The sequence below is a fragment of the Mauremys reevesii genome, linkage group 10 (assembly GCF_016161935.1).
Source record: "Mauremys reevesii isolate NIE-2019 linkage group 10, ASM1616193v1, whole genome shotgun sequence".
In the NCBI taxonomy this organism is placed as follows: Eukaryota; Metazoa; Chordata; order Testudines; family Geoemydidae; genus Mauremys; species Mauremys reevesii.
Window position 1 is genome coordinate 28,660,654 of NC_052632.1, and position 19,130 is coordinate 28,679,783.

The following is a 19,130-nucleotide window of genomic DNA, read 5'->3' on the forward strand; positions in this document are numbered from 1 at the left end:
GGATTCTCTGAAATTCAGTGTTTGAATTTGAGTGGAAGGAAGGGTTTGCTAAACACAGTGTTTAAAGTTGGATGCAATTTCTTTCTGTATTTTTCACTTGGTTTTGAAAAGGCAAACTTCTGTGTTGGGGAAAGTGCAGTTACGTAAGCAAAAATTGCACAGCCACTAGATGCACAATAGTACTAACTTAGTACTTGTATAGGCACTGAAAATTGCCATGCAACTAGTATGAGGTGAATATAATGAGGAGTCCTTTTCCGAATGTTTCAGTTAGAAACACAGGAAGTTCCATTGAGCTGTTTCCTGTCTTTATATAAAAAAATCTGTTTTTCCTCAGCTTTAATACTCCCAATGAGTAGCTAACTATGAATATAAATTTGTCAATTTACAGTTGAGGTACTACACAGCTCAGAAGAACTTCTATATATTTATTGACAGCAAAATCTGACTTAACTTTTTTTTTTTTTTTTTAATCAGAGCACAGCAATGGAAGAAACAGCTATATGGGAACAACACACAGTGACTCTTCACAGGGTAAGTTATTACAACAATTAATTCTGTATGCATAACTCAGGATACTGGCAGCTTTTGAAAACAATAGAAAAGAGCCAGATGTCAGGAAGCAAAAGAAAAGGAAACTGGTTTTGTTACATTCCTTTGTTTAAAATTAGAATTGTTGTAAATTCTCTGCTCAAACAGTAGTTATTGGTAAAACTTGCCAAGAAGACAACTTATTACCTAGTCACTCTTGAGCTTGCCTAAGTTTCTTATAACTTTTTTGTACATATCCCCACACAACTTAAAATTATGCTGAAGTGTAGTTCATGCATTGCAAAGCTAAAAGAGTTTTAGCAGTATAACTGTGTAATTTAAACATAAAAATGTGTTGTAAACGCTTGTTTTCCTGAAACTTTTATAGGACAGTGTAGTTAAATGTAAATAGAATACAATTTCACAAATAAAAATTTCTGTTTGAGAATAGTTTGTACAAACCTGTACTTCTGAGACACATACTTTGACCATGTATTGACCAGAATTGGCTGGAAATTGTGTTTGAGGCCTCAGTCATCTGCTTGTGGTTGTCCGAGACAAACGCAGGTTCGAGTAAGTATTTAATTGAGAGAGGAAAATCAAAATGTGACAGATTGAAATTTCAAACCACGTGGCCGTTTATTAACAAGGGATAAGTTACAACTTGGGCTGGGGGGAGGTAGTATTTCTAGTTGATAAATTATCAAGATAAACCACACACAACTTGAAAACAGTCTATTTGCATCTAACAAGAACTAAACGACCTATGATTAACCACTTACTAAAATCCAAAATAGACACGCAAACTGAGTAAACTGTGCACGCATTAACTGAATATTGTGAAATACATCAACTAACCACAACAGTAATCAATACAACAGCTTGATTCCCCTATACTGTATACACAACTTTGCACCAAATAAGGGAGAGAGAAGAAGGAAAAAAAAAAAGGAAGAGGCTAAGCAAATAAAGTGTTTACAGAAATTAAAATGCGCATACTACACTCCAGGCGCAGCTGACGAGCAGTACAGACACAGAGTGCATGACGAATTGAGGGGAAGTAATCCTAACACGACACGAGCTGGCAAAATCCGGAGGAGACCCTGGCTGAAAGGGTGATCAGGCCTTCCAGCTAACACGCAGGCACTCCTGCCGTTTTTGGCGCGAGATACAGTTTTATTTGAAGACTCTTACTCGTGCCAGCGTCTAATTGGTCCCTAGCTCCTTCACCCTCCAGGTTCCGAGCTGGAGCCCTCTACGTCAACAGAAGCTGCACCCAGCACACTACTCTTTTGCACACAACACGCTGGTATTGTAGCACATGGCACCAACTTGACCCACAATTGACCAGATAGAAGGTTCGGGAATAGGCACACGGCACTATAATGTTGCACACCGCACTACGGTGTTGCACACTGTAGCAGGGTGGACCCTGCTCCGGGGTTTTAAGGGGTTAGAAACAGCTTGGCAGGGCTTGAGAGCTGCTGCTCTCAAGCTGAGCTGATTAGAGAAGTGGCTGCAGCTGGGGGCCACGCCCCAAACTGAGGAGCAGGGCCTTATAAAAGGCAGGGAAGTCAGGAGCCCAGACAGTCTCTCTCTGGTGATAGAGAGAGATGGGCCTAGCTGCTTGGTAGATGAGACAAGGTACCTAGGGTGAAGCAGGGCTGGGGACAGGCTAAGGAGCTGGGGAGCTCTGGCCTGGAAAGCCCCAGGCTGCGGCCTAGCAGAGGGCAGAAGGTACTGGGAGGTTGCAGAGGGCAACTTAAGGTTAGGCCAAGGCAGCAGGTCCAAACCCCCTTTGCCAATGATGAGTACTGGATACTGCAGTCTGCCCCAGAGTGTGGGGCTAGATAATGACTGGCAGTAGCCACTACTGAGGCGAAGTGGGGATAGTAGGGTGGGGGGTTCCCAAGGAAGGGGAAACCCAGACAGAGTAAGAAAGGGGTTATTGCCAGGGGGCAGCACCCCAGAGAAAGGGGCACCGGGTCTAGGAAGGGACACGGGGGCCAGAAGAACAGGTGGATCACGGGCCTGCAGAGGGCGCTCTGGAGCTGGACTGAGCTCTATTCGGAGAGCAACCAGTAGGAGTCGTCGCAGAGGTGAGTCCAACCCGTTACACACACGATACCAATGTGACCTTTTGACTGACAATTGGCCATACAGATGCCATGTTTGAGCATGAGTTTAGGGTTGCGACAGTGGTGACCGGTGGTAGGCAGAGTAGATTGCTTTTATAAATTGTCACACTGTCTGGAGTGGCTCACGACTGAGTGTGCCTACCTCAGGACAGACTGTCAGAAAACAGGGCAAATACCTTATGCTGGTGGTGTGTTCTATATTTACATTTCACCACGCCAGTGACAGATGTGAACTCCTGGATCACAATACCAGTCTTACCATGGCTTCACAGACAGTCCCCTTAGACTCTCCAGTCTATCTTGCCACTCAGAAAAACTGGACTTTTATGATAAAAGGTCACTTAAACCAAAAATCACACCACATCAGGTTGCTCCAAGTTCCAAGAGACCAGTCACTTACCCCAGATCAATTGGTACTCTAGATCAGTGGTCCCCAACCTTTTTCGTGTGGCGGGTGCGAGACGACAAGCCACCAGGGCTGTGGCCGGTGGACGAGCATCCGCCGAAATGCTGAGAAGCAGCAATATCAATAGGCGTCGCCGCTGAAATGCCGTTGACAAGCAGCGTCATCCGGGGCGCCGCTGGCGAAATGCCGCCGAAAATCAGTCGCATTTCGGTGGAGCCGCCTCTGGATGCTGCTGCTTCTTGGCGGCATTTTGGCGGATGCTCGTCGGCTGGACAGTACGCGGGCACACATAGATGCCCCGGCGGGCGCCATGGTGCCCGAGGGCACCGCGTTGGGGACCATTGCTCTAGATCTTACACCAAAGATAATGCTGGTAGCCAATTCTATACTAAACTAACTAAAGATTTATTATCTAAGAAAAGGAAATAAGAGTTATTGAGAGGTTAAAGCAGGTAAAAATATATGTACAGGTGAGTCAGTTTGTAATTCCAAATAGTGGCAGTGATGTTATAAACTGCCAGTTTCCCAAAAGTCTTTGTTTCTGGGCAGCTCTGCTTAGCATCTGGTACTCTTCCCTATAAGAGTCCAGAGATCCAGGATCTTTCCTTGAATCCATACTTAGAGCTTCTTCAGAAAACAAGTTGACAGTGTCACTACCCAGATGGGCTTTTCCATTGATGCTGGAGAGTAAAGAATACATTTTGAGTCTTTGACCTCCGATTGTGTGTGATAATCTTCTTAGCACATGTGCAACATACCTCAGGTGGCACGTGACCAGGATTCATCACTGACTTTGCTCTGCTGGTTAGATCATTAGATTCCTTGGCTTGGGCCAGCTACTGACGGGGGGAGTGCGATGGGAAAGCTGGTCCATGGCCCCCATCACACAAACTGAGCACTTGCTTTGAAATTAGCACTTTTCTGTTAAATTCTTTGTTACATTCCACAAAGCTTCTTCCTCGTTTGATAGGTTATTTAGTTACAGGGTGTAGCAGAGTGGATCCTGCTCCTGCCCTGAGGGGTTTAAAAGCAGCCTGGCAGGGCTTGAGAGCTGCTGCTCTAGGCTGGGCTGATTGGGGAAGTGGCTGCAGCTGAGGCCACGCCCCAAACTGAGCGACAGCTGGTCCCTATAAAAGGCCAGGGAAGCCAGAAGCTCAGACAGTCTTCCTCTGCTTGAAGAGGAAGAAGGGCCTTGCTGCAGGGGCTATAGGCAAGGTACCTAAGGTGAAGCAGGGCTGGGGAAAGGCTGAGGAGCTGGGGAGCTCCAGCCTAGAAAGCCCCAGACTGTGGCCTAGTAAAGGGCCAACAGGTACTGGGGGTTGCAGAGGGCAGCCCAGGGTAGGCCAAGGCAGCAGGTCCAAACCCCTTTGCCTGTGATGAGTAGGCTGATACCGCAGTCTGCCCCAGAGTGTGGGGCTAGACAATGACTGGCAGTAGCCAATACTGAGGCAAGGTGGGGATAGAAGGTGGGGGTTCCCCAAGGAGGGGAAACCCAGAGAGAAAGGGGTTACTGCCAGGGGGCAGCACCCCCAATAAAAGGGCACCGGGACCAGGGAGGGACACGGGGGGGGGCTGAAGACAGGCGGATCACCGGCCTGCAGAGGGCGCTCCAGCGCTGGTCAGAGCTAATTCCCGGAGTCACCAGCAGGAGGCGCCGCGGGGTGAGTCCGACCGTCACACAGGGGTATACACAATGTAAATGTTTGCTACTACATTATACACATAATTAACAAGTTCACACATCCATAATAACAAAATGGCTTAATTCCATGTAAATTTTAAATTGATTGGACTTCAATATCAATTGTAACACATTTTGATTACATTCTTTTAATGCTGTGACATTAAAAACAATTCACTAATGCAATATTTTATCTCATATCAGCATTGATAATGTAAATCTTTCAAGTAAAAAAAAAAAAACAAAAAAACTCTTGAACCTTTCTCTAGCACTAATATGGTCTAATGGATTCCCACCATCCTGTACTAATAAAGTGTTTATAGTGCACCGTTCACCCCACAAACATACTTTTCAAGACATTGGGTTTGCCTCTGGAGAAAGTATGCACATTAGGATTACATGTATAAATCAGGCTGGCTGACTCTTGCTTCAGTCTGCTCTGCAGCTGAGAAGTAATCCTCTTCCAAAGCAGCATCATAAGGTCAAGACTAGTTCTAAACTTTTGTGTCTTAAATTTGATTGCCTTGTTACACTGTTGCTAATCTACAGAATGTGTTCTGAACCTTCGGGGGGAGATTGTGAAGGTGAGATGGAAAAGGACCTATAGAAAACAGTTGTTAAAGTGGAAAAGATACTAAAGTCAAGAAATAAAGAGAGAAGGACAGAAAGGGGCAGTAGACCCAAATTGATAGATTAGACTTGAGTAATAAGTTCAGGGGAAAACATGTGAAAGTTGGGAGTGTGTATGGACCATAGTACTGAAACATGTTAACTTCCTAAATAGATTAATAAAATGATGATGAAATTGTTAGAGGGTGGTACTAGCCCTTTAAGAGGGAAGAAGACCGTGTGCCTGTGACTTATCAGCTAACCCCCAACTGGGCTTAAAAGAGGGCTCCTGGGCCCTAGAGCTGGGACAGACCTGGTTAGTCAGAACCTTCCTAGAGTATGGACTGAAGCAGTGTCTATATTACAAGTGCTATAGCAGCACAGCCCCAGCTATGCTGCTGTAGCACCACAGCATAGATTCTTCCTACATAGACTCATAGACTTTAAGGTCAGAAGGGACCATTATGATAATCTAGTCTGATCTCCTGCACAATGCAGGCCACAGAATCTCGCCCACCCACTCCTGTAACAAACCCCTAACCTGTGTCTGAGTCAATGGAAGGGTGATAGCTAGGTCAACAGAAGAATTCCTCCATTGACTTTGCTACATCTACAGTAGGGGTTAGGTCAGCTTAATTATGTCACTCACTGAAATACATTGTTTTTACACCCCATAGTGATGTAGCTAGGTCGATATAAATTCTAAGGTAGACCAGGCCTGAGGCAGTCAAGAAAAGGGCAGGTCAGAGCTGGTTGGGAGTGAGATTGGCAGGTGAGAGCTGCCAGAGACCAGAAAGAAGCTGTAGGTGTGTCCTGGGGAAAGGCTGAAGGCAGGAGATCAGCAAGAGGAGTTTGCCAGTTGACTACCCCAAGCCGGAGAGCCAGGGCTCAGAGGCTGAAGGCCAGAGAGCAGCAGCAAGAGTCGTCTGCTGACGTTTTTTATCATGGGGAGCCAAAGCTGAGTGCTGGAGAGAGCTTAAAGCCAGTGGAGGGGCTTAACCATTGACATCTCTGTGGAAAGTTGGAGCCAGGGGAGGGTGAACTTCCAGCACAGAAGTTATGGGGTTTCCAACTAGGAAAAATGGGATTGCACTCCAGCTAGAAGGGCTGAGGTGGCTGTCCTGCTAAAAGGTCAGGAGAGCACCAGGTATGGTGGATGTGCTATGTAGGGCATATAGGGACTAGAGGATGTGGATTTTAAAGACTATATACATTCACTCTGAGAGACTCTGTTGTGAGACTTTTGTTATGGACTGTTTTGCCATACATTTTTGTAATAAACTGCACCCAAAAAGTAGTGGTAAGGAGCAGAAATTAGTGAGGACTCTGAAGGAGGGAAACTGATGCAGGTGCACTTGTTCAGCAGCAGCCCTACAGCTGGAGGTTGTCCCAGGAAGAGGCTGCCCTATGATATAGATATATCTATGTCTGTGCCTCTTGATCACTAGTTCAAATCTTGCTCAAGCTGGTAGTGATGGAAAGTTGTGAACATCTGATATTGTGTGTGAAAGGTTGCCCCCTGCCCCCTCTGGGGTTCTATCTGATGTATTGGGGTACTCCGAGCCCGTTGGTTCTGCCAGTCTGGGTTCTCTGACATTGCCCTGCTGAGTCAAGCCCTCAAGCCTCCTCTAGCGCGCACACCGGTAAGGCCACACCTAGCTGCAGAAAGACACTGACACTGAGATCAGCTCTGTGTAGAAAGACTCAGCTCTGGAATTGACCAATACTCAAGTGCATGCCCCCTCTCATGTGTAAGTCTAAAATTGTATTGTCTTGCGCTGCACAGAAATCTGTACAGCGTAAGCTCATGAAATCCACCCTCTCCCTCAGTGTGGAGGAAGATGTGCACAGCTTTCTTTCTCTCCTCCCCCCCGCCATAGTTATGAATTCAACAAACTGGTTTCAGAATAACCAAAAACAAATTTATTAACTACATAAGATTAGATTTTAAGTGATTATAAGGGATAGCAAACAGATCAAAGCAGATTACCTTAGTAAATAAACTCAGTTTATGGTTTTTGTTTAACACACTAGATAGGATATAAATTAGCAAATTCTCACCCTGAGTGATAAACATGCTGGCAGATTCTTAAGGCACAAGTTGCCTTGGCTTTCCCAGGCTTTCATACACAGACTAAAGATCCTTCTAGCCTGGGACCATCACTTCCCACAGTTCAGTCCTTGCCCCTCAGGTATTTCCAGGTGTGTTGTTACATGGAGAGTGAGGTATCCTCATGATGCCTTTGTCCTCCTTTTTATATCTTCTTCCCACTTGCTGTCACCCAGGTCAAACAGTTCCCATTCTGTAGGGCTATATCTGAGAGGTTTCTATTGTACACAGTTCCTGGGGTCATTCTTGTGCTTATGTGCATTTCCCCAGTAAGCCATTAAAATTGTTTGGCCTTTTTATTGTTGTACCTGAAAGGATGCTTGTGGATGTTTTTTCAACTCACATGTTTCAGTAACACATATATTGCCAAACTTCATAATGTCACATATGATAACACATACAATCCAACAAGATATTAATGTCTAGTAGATTGACTTTTCGAATGATACCTCACAAGACATACTTTGTACAAAACATACCCTTATTACATGACAGTGGTGAATATTGGGGTGTCAAGGTATCCGAGTGGTCTAGCTTACATAATATGCAGGAACCTTTTTGGCAGTCTTACCACAGAGTGAAAAATGGAATAGTCCAGAAAGAATGAATTGCCTTTTCAGGTCTAGAGATGGATTTCTCTCAGAATGTTCAAGGGTACATTAGCACAGCAATTTGATTAAGTTTGCATTGTCACTTTCATTGCTGTCGATATGTAGGACTTAATTTTCCAGTGCTCTGTCTATAACTTTTCATTTTGTTCTTGTTTCAAAAAATAAAAATATTCCAGATAGTTGAATGTGATAAGGTAAGGTGATCTTTACTTCTTGGGGTTTGGGTTCAAATCCTGATGAGGTCGTGAGTGAATTCATATTTTAAATCATTCCCCATGAAACAAACCCATAGTGAGCTTCCTTCAGTTTTCTTGTCTGCGGCACTGTCAATAGCTGTGAACATTTAAAGTAATACTGAGTGACATACAGGAAGGCAGTTATGCAGGGCAGAATGCTGCTTTTATGCGCCTCTGAATTTAGCTTTCACTATACACTACGGTGCAATGAAGTGCAGGTACTGCCCTTCCAAAAGTTGTATTTAGCAAAAGACCCAGAGGAGCTGCTGCCTTTTTGGAAATGGTTGTATACTGGAATTTTGCAAAGCGATGTATTGTTTCAACAAGGCCTCTATTTTCATTAAGAGAGCAACAGCACTATACTAAATATATACAACTTCATAATGTTCCTGCTTGGTATCAAAGTGCCATTTTAGTATGTGTTCATGCTTTCTGCACAATGTTAAAGTTGTTGGACACTTCCCATTTTCCAGAATGACATTCTCCCATGTCTATGGTTCCGTCATGTGTACTTACTGTTCTAGCCACTAAAAATGTATACCTACATCCACATGTTGAATAGTTGGTGGTCTTGTTGTCCTGCTGTAAACCACAAGGCTTAACACTGATAGCAAGAACTTAGCTTGTACTAAAAACCAAATGCAAGCCCCTCCAATTGTTAATGTGGGAATTTTGGTTTTGTTTAAAAATATTAAACCGGTCACTATTTGGGATGGAGATGTGAAGGAAGAAGTAGCTTTTAGAAGGTTTTTTTGTGGTTGGTGGTTGTTCACTTTCAGACTTTGTCAGCAACTCAGAAGCTATCAAGTAGATGAGGTGGTTACCATATAACCTTACAATACAGGGATATAAGAGGCTAATTTTTTACCTCAGTCACAGCCATCAATCTTCAGAGCACTAAAACAATGATGTAGGGGGAAAAACACCTCCCCAGGAGTTATGGGGATGTGGTTGCATGACTTCCTTGCCCTCTCAGTAGTTCCATGAGTCCAGACTATATAGACCTGCTGCAGATTCCATCCATTTAGTCTCTGATGTCTTGGCCTTCAAGATTCAAATTTCCCTTCACAGGAGTAGGGGACTAAAGGAGCCCCTCTGGAATTTGCTCATCCTGAAGCAACTGAGAGCAGCAAGTTAGTATTGAATTATTCAGATGCAGCACAGAGGGAGGTGCTGCAGAGATGGATCAGACTGGAGACACCCCCTTTCCACACTAGATTGGCTGCTCATTGTATTTCTCCAAGAAATATTTAGACTGCTGGCACAGTTCCTCAGAATTGCCATGATTTTGTCCATATGCTTTCCTATAAGACCTAAATGCTATTAATATGTGTATTATGGAGTGAAGCCAAGTAAGGCAGTGGAACAGACTGATTTCACAGTGTGATTTTTAGCGTTCTGTATTTTCATAACTCCATGTGGACTTTGGTAGTGGAGTTTGGTTCGATACTACTTAGTGACAAAAGATGGCTTGTTTATCTAAGTGGGCAACAGATGTGGCAGGGGGAAAATTTTGCCAGTTTATTTTAAATTGATTCATACATGTGTCTATCAAAGATACTTTTATAGCCCCCGCTATCATAGTATCTCAGCGTTTTACAGTCTTTAATGTATTTAACCTCAGTGCCTTTCTTGATGGGGAGCAAATATCTTCATTTAGGTTGCAGTTCTTTAAAAACTCCCTGAACTCTACTGATATTCAACTCCTCTCACTTCAAAGAGGAAAGATGGTGACTGGCAAGGACTTGTTGCTGCTAGCAGCTTTGCTGTGGACAATTTTTAGATACCATGTCTGTTACAGGAAATGATAGCAGAGTTGTTTCCCGTATTTGTTTTAGAAGTTACTTTGAGGGTGAGGCAATACTGTGCAGCATAACTTTCCTAACATAAAATTTGTCTGAATCAGTCAGAGAACCATATTTAAATAAGGCTATAGCTAGCACAGTTTCAACTATACAGACAAGGGTTAAAACGTTCAAACGTACTTCTCAAACAAAAATATTTTTCAGTATAACACTGGATGGCACTACACCTTAGTGATTAAGGACTCAGAACTACAGTGGAACCTGGCTAATTCACACTAATGGCTGAAAAATTGAAAAATTACAGCACTGCATAAGTTAGGAAATAAACCACCAGAAAAACTCCACATAATAGATATGATAGAACATACCGTATGTACATTTTTTTCATTTCTAGTTTAATTTTAATTTTGATGATCCTAGTAAAAGTAATGTGCATTGTAAAAAGAAATACTTAGTAATAAGAACCACTCAGCATATACTATAATAAGCAACCATTTGAGAGGTAAGGGGAAAGCACCAGTACGTGGAGTTGTAAAGTGTGTGGTTCAGTGAAGGTTCAGAATTCCTCAATGACTGATTTTCATTCACCAGTGCTTTAAGGCTCACATTTGTGCCCTGCTGGTAATTGCTTTATTGAAGGAGAATTGCAGTGACAAAGTCTGCATTATAAAAATAACTTTACCTCCCTTCATAAAATATATTTTTTCATAAAGTAGTACATTTTGTCAGGAGGCAGCCGGGTTTTAGGAATTCCCCATTGCCAGTCTGCAAATCCATATCTCCTTTGTGTTACTTTGAAAGTTTCTTATCTGTTCTTTGTCTGCTTCCCTTTCCCCCACATTTCCCCCCCCCCCTCTTTTTTTTTTTTTTTAAATGAGTGGTACTTCTTGGGGGTGCAGAGATTTAATATATTGCGCAGGATTGGGACCCAAGTGGATCTCTCTGGAGCTCCAATGACTTCACTGTGGCTCCACACAGACACATGAGTTTTACAAGGATTCAGTGGTAGGGTCAGGGTCTTCATTTGTACAGCACTTAAATTATGTAAATGGCCATGTAAATGGCTGCTTCTTATTTAATCATGACTAAGGCCAGTGTTTAAAGTGCAATTCATTTATGCGAAATGACATTGTGGGGTTCTGCATTAGTCCCTCAGTGACTTCAACATCAAACCTGCTCAGTTTACAAATAAAATGTGTTTTTTTTTTCTGGCTGCCACTCCTGGAAACTCAGCCGGGTTATTTCTGGCATAGGCATCACAACAGTAAACATTCTCCAATGGGATTTAGTGAATGATTTATTTGCTGACATGCAAGCTAGGGTAAAATTCCTCTTACTGTCTCAAAGCTATTCTGGCTTTTTCATGACTTACTATGTAATAATTTAGTTAAGTCAATAAAGTCAGCAGGAAGTGGATTTAAGTAAGAAGGTGCCATTTTATACATAATTGCTTTTCAGAGCAGTACTATGCTTTAAAAAGTCAGAAGGTTTAAGTAGTAAATACTATACGGTAATACAATGTACTAACTCTACACTACCACTGTCTGCTACTGAGCAGTTGTGGACTATTAATTCAAACCCCTTCTCCACATCAGGCAGAAGAGGGAAATGGACCTGGGTCTCCCACATCCTGGGTGAGTGCCCTAAGAATTGGGCTGAAAGTTGTACAATGGGCACCACAGACCATTTTGTGAATCTAGTCCTTCATTTCCTTTATTTTTATGTGAAGATGTGCCCATTAACTAAACAAATCAGTTCATTTTTCATAAAACGAATGCTTTGTTTGACAAGAAATGAGTTTTTGTTAACTTTCTGATTTGCTGAAATGTTTCACGTTTTGTTTAACCCAAACTGATTTTTTTAACCTCTCAGAACTGTCTGCAAACTGAAAAATCAGTTATTCTCCCAACTCTGATAAGCATCCACTTTTTTCTGCTTATTCTCTAACAAATTAGAAATTGTATAACATCCTTTTGATTCTCTTGCTGCTTTCATGTGGTGAGGTAGTAGTGTCTGCACGTTGAGCTCAAGTATAAATCAAATAATGACAATGGTTCAAGGCATTTTTAAAAAAGATTTTGTTACATAGCTTGCAAGATGCTCTTGTTCTGTTTTCAGTATATTGCTGTAGATTTGTACTGAGCTCATTTGAAGAGACAAAATGCTATTTTTAAGCAAATCTAATTGACAAGAACACTTGAAGTTTGGGGTGAAGCTCCTCTGATGCAATCCTTATGAGACTCATTGAGGGGACATCTCCACAGCTGAAACTTCAGCTAATGCCCTTCCCATTGGAACCATAAGAGGCTCACTGGCATTACCCCTGACATTCATGATTCTTAGTTTTATTCAGGGACCATACTCTCTCTGCTTTGAGTCTCAGCTGAAGAACTCTTGACAGATCATGACCCTTAGACTCATTGAGGAGCCGAGCCGGCGAGTCCAGGCTGCAGTTAAGTTTTGTGTAGTTAAGACCAGTTCATATACTTCTCATAGCATTTTTTTCCCCTCACAACAGGAAATACTGTTCTCAATCAATTGAAGGGAAGAGCTTGCTCATGCTTACTGTGTTAAGCAGCAGTTTGCCTGTAGCCCAGGTGCATCCTTCATCAGATGCTACTGGAGGCTGGCTGTAGTCTAGAGAAGACAAATTCTCTAAGCCAAATATAAAATTCCCAATATGGGTGGTCTTTAAAAGGCAACACAGTAAATTCACTTTTTCCCAAGAAGAGGGGAGAGAACCTCAATGAACTTGTTTGCTGGAAAACATGACTCAAAATGCCTCTGATTTTGCTTCCTCTTTGGGGTCAGAGCACTCTTAATCCTAATAGCTGTAACCTAGGCATGTGAGTTCTAGTATTCTAATCTAGTTTTATTCTAATCTAATCTAATCAAACCTGATCCAGTTACTTTGAGTTCACCAGTTCTAGAATCAGGAACAGTTCATCTATCCATGTAAGAGGTCTGAGTGTGCTGGCATGGAATACAGTATCTTGCTGAACTCCAGTGGTGTTAGCTCTTAAGAGGTCTCTTTGAATTTTGTTAGCTTTCTCTTGTAAAAAGCTTTCTATGCTTTGAAACACAAAAGATCTTCTGCTTTGACTTCTAAAAAATAGTATTTTTCTTTATTACACTCCCTAACATAGTGGGCTACTTGTTAGTTCATAAGAGATCTTGGCCTGCCTTTTGATAGTTCATCTGATAGAGATATCAGCTAATTCTCCTCCTATGGAGAGATCACCCAGAAGCAAAGGTTTTTAGAAAGGAGTTCTACTTATTTCCCCTGCCTGTCTTGTGAATTTCTTCCAACTTGGAATTAAATTTTGTGCTCAAAGCTTGTAGAGAATATTCCTTTTTTAAAAACAGTTCATATGTGCAAGTCTTTCCACTTTCTCCTAGTCATGAAAAGTTCACAACCACTTTATCTCATCTGTCTCTGCAATGGCTGGGCTCATGTGGCTGCAGACTTCTCAAACCTTGGTAATTAGGTTACTTGTGTTGTGTGTGGATAAACTGCAGTGGACATAATTTTAAAATGTCCCCAGCTGTCATCAACATTCCAAGTTTTAAGATATTCCCATCTCTCAGGGTTCTTGGCCAAATTATCATAATATCTGAGGGTTTTACATGTCAGTTACTTGTAGTAAGTTGTTAAATGGAAACTTTCATACTTTTCCATGTTTTCGAGTTTTATTTGAACTTTCCAGCTTTGCAATATTTTAAAATTACAGGAAGTTTATTAAAGCTTTTCCCTAAAGTTTATTACTAGAGACTTTACTCCCACCTAATGTTGTTGTCTTTTTTTGTACACATACCCTTTTACGTATATGAGAGTAAAGGTACTCCTGGGGGTTGCTGAAGTTAACTGTTCATAAATTTAAAACCATGGAACCAATTTTCTTCAAAGGTTGACTTTTTGGGATCATTGAAATTGACACAATAAAGGGGTAAATCATGCTCACCTTACTCAAGCAACTAGTGAATAATGTTAGAGTTTGACCCAAAATTGAATTTACAGAAAATAAGTTGAGCGGGTTTTAAGTTTAATGTTTTTTGGCAAAAGAATGTTTGTTTGAAAATATGCATCCAAGGTACATTGCTCTGTATATATGCACCTGTAGAGAGTGGAAATTCGCATACTGAGTTCTGTACAGGAGAAAGTCCAAATGGTCATAAATTTAATAAATGCAAGTTTCTTGTGAAACTATGCAAAGCCACTGAAAATTATGTCCACATCCAGTTTTTCAAATGTCTTCTGCTTTTATTTTCGCTCTGTCTTAAAGAGTAGATAGAATATTTTTTGAAATGGCAGAAAATAGTGATGCTGCTTCTCGCATCCCTACCATCTCTAAATGATAAGATTTTGCTTGACTTCCCAAGAAAACTTAATATGAAGGCAGAGCTGGAAAATGGAAATTTTTTTGCTCTCATGATGATGTTTCAGAAAAATTTGTGTTTTGAAATTAGACATTTATGGTGGAATGATTTTTGGAACCCTAATTAAATAGTAAGCCAAATTAATGTTTTTACATGAGAGTTAGAACTGGAATCAGATTTTCTGATTTGTAGTTTCAGCTGGTAGACTTTTTTTGTTCCCTTCTTCTCATGCTGGTCACCTAAATCCATCAGTGTTCACATGTATTTGTATAGGAGTTGGAGGGAAAAAAGGTCTAGATTTCTGAATTAATACTGTGAAACGTGAAGCATTACCTGTAATGACAGTGGAGAAACTTGGAGAGATGAAAAGACGACTTTTCACTTGAGCGAAGGGCTATCAAATTAATAAAAAGGAAACCTTTTCTGTGCTTATGCATTTACGGGAGGATAAGGTGAGACCAGATCTAAAAATAGGTTAGTCTCCACACTATCTTGTTTTTTCTTCCTCAGCCCACCAAATAAAAAGCGTGAGCCAAATTCTGCTGACACAGTAATGTAAAATCTGAAGGAGCACTGTTGAAATCAATGGAGTTGCACTGGTGCAAAACTTGTATGGGGCTAATTCTAATCTCTCTGAATTTTAGTTCTTGGTCCAAGATACTCTTAATAGTCTCACTTCATGGATTCCTAGACTTTTAAGGTCAGAAGTGACTGTTATCATCTAATCTGACCATAATACAGACCGTAGAATTTCATCCAGTAATTTCTGCATCTAGGCAGTAACTCCTGGTTGAGTTAGCACATATCTTTTAGAAAGACATTCATTGATTTAAAGACTTAAGTGATGGAGAATTCATCACTTCCTTTGCTAATTTGTTATAGCAGCCTAGTTGTTTAGCTGTTTAAATGGGCTTGCTAGAGAAAAAATCCATATCTTCAGTGGTCTCATGTGAGTGGATCCTTTCCTATGCTGAAAAAGACAGGGAGAAGCATAGAAGTAAAATTTTGTGATGGAAAATGAAGGTAGATTGGAACCCAGACAATTTTATTTCCATTACATGAAAAAATATACTGAACAAATATTTTAAAGTTTAATGAAAAATCAAATCTTGCAGCAATATATCATACTTACTTAAGATAGTGTTTTGTTTCCCACAAATGTTTATGCTTCCCAGGAAGAGCTAAGCAGTCAGTTTACTAAATATAACTGATTTACCAACTTAAAATGTACTTCCCACCATTGCCACTTTTGGGCAGACTAGAAATTGTAAGCATAATTGTCAAATCTTGAAATACCTAGTAGCAATAACTTTTCAGAGGCATTGACCTTGCTGCAGAGGGAGAGCACCCTAGAGGGAAAAGATTGAAGCAAATGACTCTTGTTAACATGCAGATGACTTGCCAGTGCTGACAAGGTTTTGATGTATTTAATGATACAAGTAGTCCTGCTGTTATTACTAAGAATTGAGCTTGGAAACTTACTACCTTGTGCTATGATGCTGTCCGCTCTTGAGCTAAGCAGGGTCAGGTTGGGTGAATACTGCAGTATGAGAACTCTACAAAACACCTAAGTGCTGCAGGAAGCAGAGTTGTACTGAACAATTACCTCAGCATATTAAGGGGTATTGTGCTTGCTGGAGTTGCAGCTTTTGTGATAAGGGACGTTTAGTTGTAACCACTTTGAGGCTCTCTGGAATACTGAGTGCAGATGTAGTCACGCCATCTCTAAAAAGATGTATTGGAATTGGAAAAGGTTCAGGGGTATGGAACAGGTACCATATGAGGAGAGACTAATTAGACTGGGACTTTTCAGCTTGGAAAAGAGACAACTAAGGGGGGATATGATAGAGGACTATAAAATAATGACTGGTGTGGAGAAAGTAAATAAGGAAGTGTTATTTACTCCTCATAACACAAGAACTAGGGGTCACCAAATGAAATTAATAGGCAGCAGATTTAAAACAAACACAAGGAAGAATTTTTTTCACACAATGCAGTCAACCTGTGGAACTCTTTGCCAGAGGATGTTGTGAAGGCCAAGATTATAACAGGGTTCAGAAAAGAGCTAGATAAGTTCATGGCGGATAGGTTCATCAGTGGGTATTAGCCAGGATGGACAGGATGGTATCCATAGCCTCCGTCTGCCAGAAGCTGGGAATGGGAGTCAGAGGCTTGATCACTTGATGATTACCAGTCCTGTTCATTCCCTCTGGGGCACCTGGCATTGGCCACTGTCAGAAGACAGGATACTGGGCTAGAAGGACCTTTGGTTTGATTCAGTATGGCCATTTTTATCTTCATAAGAGGTGTGAACTCTAAGGTTCTGCCCAAATTTCAACTTCGGGAAATTTAGGTAGACAATTCAAATTTTCCCCTGCACTTACAATTGTACAGTTTGGTGGTGGTGGTGGTGGTGGTTGTTGTTTTACCTTCTGACCTTAGGTTGTATAGTCTCCGGCTTGTTTTATCAGCTGCTGTCTTCCTCTCAAGAAGCATAATCATTTTAGGGGTTGGTGTTATGTTCCCCATTGGCACACCCTTTTACTTTACTTACAGGTCTGCTATGAGACTTAATCGTTGTAAAATACTTTCAGAACCTTAGATGAAAAATGCTATAGAAGAGGAAAGTATTCTTACTCCTTAATTACATATTATTATTTTTGCTGGGATGCGTATTAAAATGCAGGTATTCTGAATTTTTGATGAAATAGTATGAACTGCACTATGGTCTCTATAAATATAGAAGGTAATGTGGTGTCTGAGGATGGTTCTTATGTTCTGTTTTAGGCTGCAGGATTTGGATTTGGCATTGCGATATCTGGAGGAAGAGATAATCCCCATTTTCAGAGTGGTGAAACATCAATAGTTATTTCTGATGTCCTGAAAGGAGGTCCAGCAGAAGGACTACTACAGTAAGTGTTACATTTTTTTTCCTTCTATGGCAGATTACAACTTCATCGATGTTTGGGATATCAGTGCTTGATTCAGATGAATTTCCTAATTACCTTGTGGTAGTTCTCAAGATATGGTAGCTGCACAATGATCCTCTGATACTGCAAGTGGCTTCTTCAATGATTCGTTTCTTTAAGAGGGGTAGCCGTGTTAGTCAATATCAGCAAAAAGAACAAGGAGTCCTTGTGGCACCTTAGACTAACAAATTTATTTGGGCATAAGCTTTCATGGGCTATAACCAACTTTGGGGGTTATAGCCCACGAAAAGTTATGCCCAAATAAATTTGTTAGTCTCTAAGGTGCCACAAGGACTCCTCGTTGCCATTTCTTTAAGGTTCTCTTTCAGCTCATTGAAAATTTTTTTAAATTACACATTGCATTATGGTTTTTTAGGGAAAATGACCGCGTGGCAATGGTTAATGGAGTCTCAATGGATAACGTGGAACATGCATTTGCCGTTCAACAGTTGAGGAAAAGTGGAAAAAATGCCAAAATAGTAAGTGAATGTGTTTTTAAACCTTAAATTTAGTACAAGTGCCTATACTGTCAGTAGTTGGTGGAATTGTGTACATTATTATTGATAAACTGTCAAGTAAGGCCTGGTCTACACTACGCGTTTAAACCGATTTTAGGAGCGTTAAACCGATTTAACGCCGCACCCGTCCACACTAAGAGGTCCTTTATATCAATATAAAGGGCTCTTTAAACCGGTTTCTGTACTCCTCCCCAACAAGAGGAGTAGCGCTAATATCGGTATTACCATATCGGATTAGGGTTAGTGTGGCCGCAAATCGATGGCATTGGCCTCCGGACGGTATCCCACAGTGCACCACTGTGACCGCTCTGGACAGCAATCAGAACTCGGATGCAGTGGCCAGGTAGACAGGAAAAGCCCCGCGAACTTTTGAATATCATTTCCTGCTTGCCCAGCGTGAAGCTCCGATCAGCACGGGTGGCGATGCAGTCCCAAATCCAAAAAGAGCTCCAGCATGGACTGTACGGATGTGATCGCTGTATGGGCAGACAAATCTGTTCTATCAGAGCTCCGTTACAGAAGATGAAATTCCAAAGCATTTTTAAAAACTCTCCAGACAGAGGCCACAGCAGGGACTCAGCACACTGCTGTGTGACAAGCGTAACGGAAAGCCAAAGAATCAAATGGACGCTCATGGAGGGAGGGAGGGGGGACTGAGGACTCCAGCTATCCCACAGTTCCTGCAGTCTCCGAAAAGCATTTGCATTCTTGTTTGAGCTCCCAATGCCTGTAGGGTCAAACACATTGTCCGGGGTGGTTCAGGGCATAGCTCGTCAATTTACCCCCAGCCACCCACCCCCAGAAAGAAAAGGGAAAAAAATCGTCTCTTGACTCTTTTAAATGTCACCCTATGTCTACTGAATGCTGCTGGTAGATGCGATGCTGCAGCAGTGAACTGCAGCATCCTCCCCCCCCCTCCTTGGTGGCTGATGGTACAATATGACTGCTATCCATCGTCATCATCAACCTGGTGGCAGATGGTACAGTACAGAAGGACTGGTATCCGTCCTCATCATCAGCCCATGAGTGCTCCTGGCTGGCCTCCCGGTCATTCCCAGTAGATGGTACAGAACTGCTGGTAACCGTCTTCATCATAGCAACAGGGGGCTGAGCTCCATCAGCCCCCACCCTTCATGTGT

At 41.8% G+C, this 19,130-nt stretch overlaps 1 protein-coding gene across 7 annotated transcripts in view; it reads left to right on the top strand.

Moving 5' to 3' along the window:
• Positions 1-19,130, top strand: part of LOC120373192 (tight junction protein ZO-1-like) — a 148,124-nt gene that overhangs the window by 51,054 nt on the left and 77,940 nt on the right. For all 7 annotated transcript variants that reach the window (XM_039491228.1, XM_039491227.1, XM_039491232.1 and 4 more), the window contains exons 2-4: positions 478-534; positions 17,292-17,416; positions 17,850-17,952. In XM_039491228.1, the coding sequence (XP_039347162.1) occupies positions 487-534; positions 17,292-17,416; positions 17,850-17,952 (276 nt within the window). In that variant the 5' untranslated portion in view covers positions 478-486. The remainder of the gene's footprint in view (positions 1-477; positions 535-17,291; positions 17,417-17,849; positions 17,953-19,130) is intronic.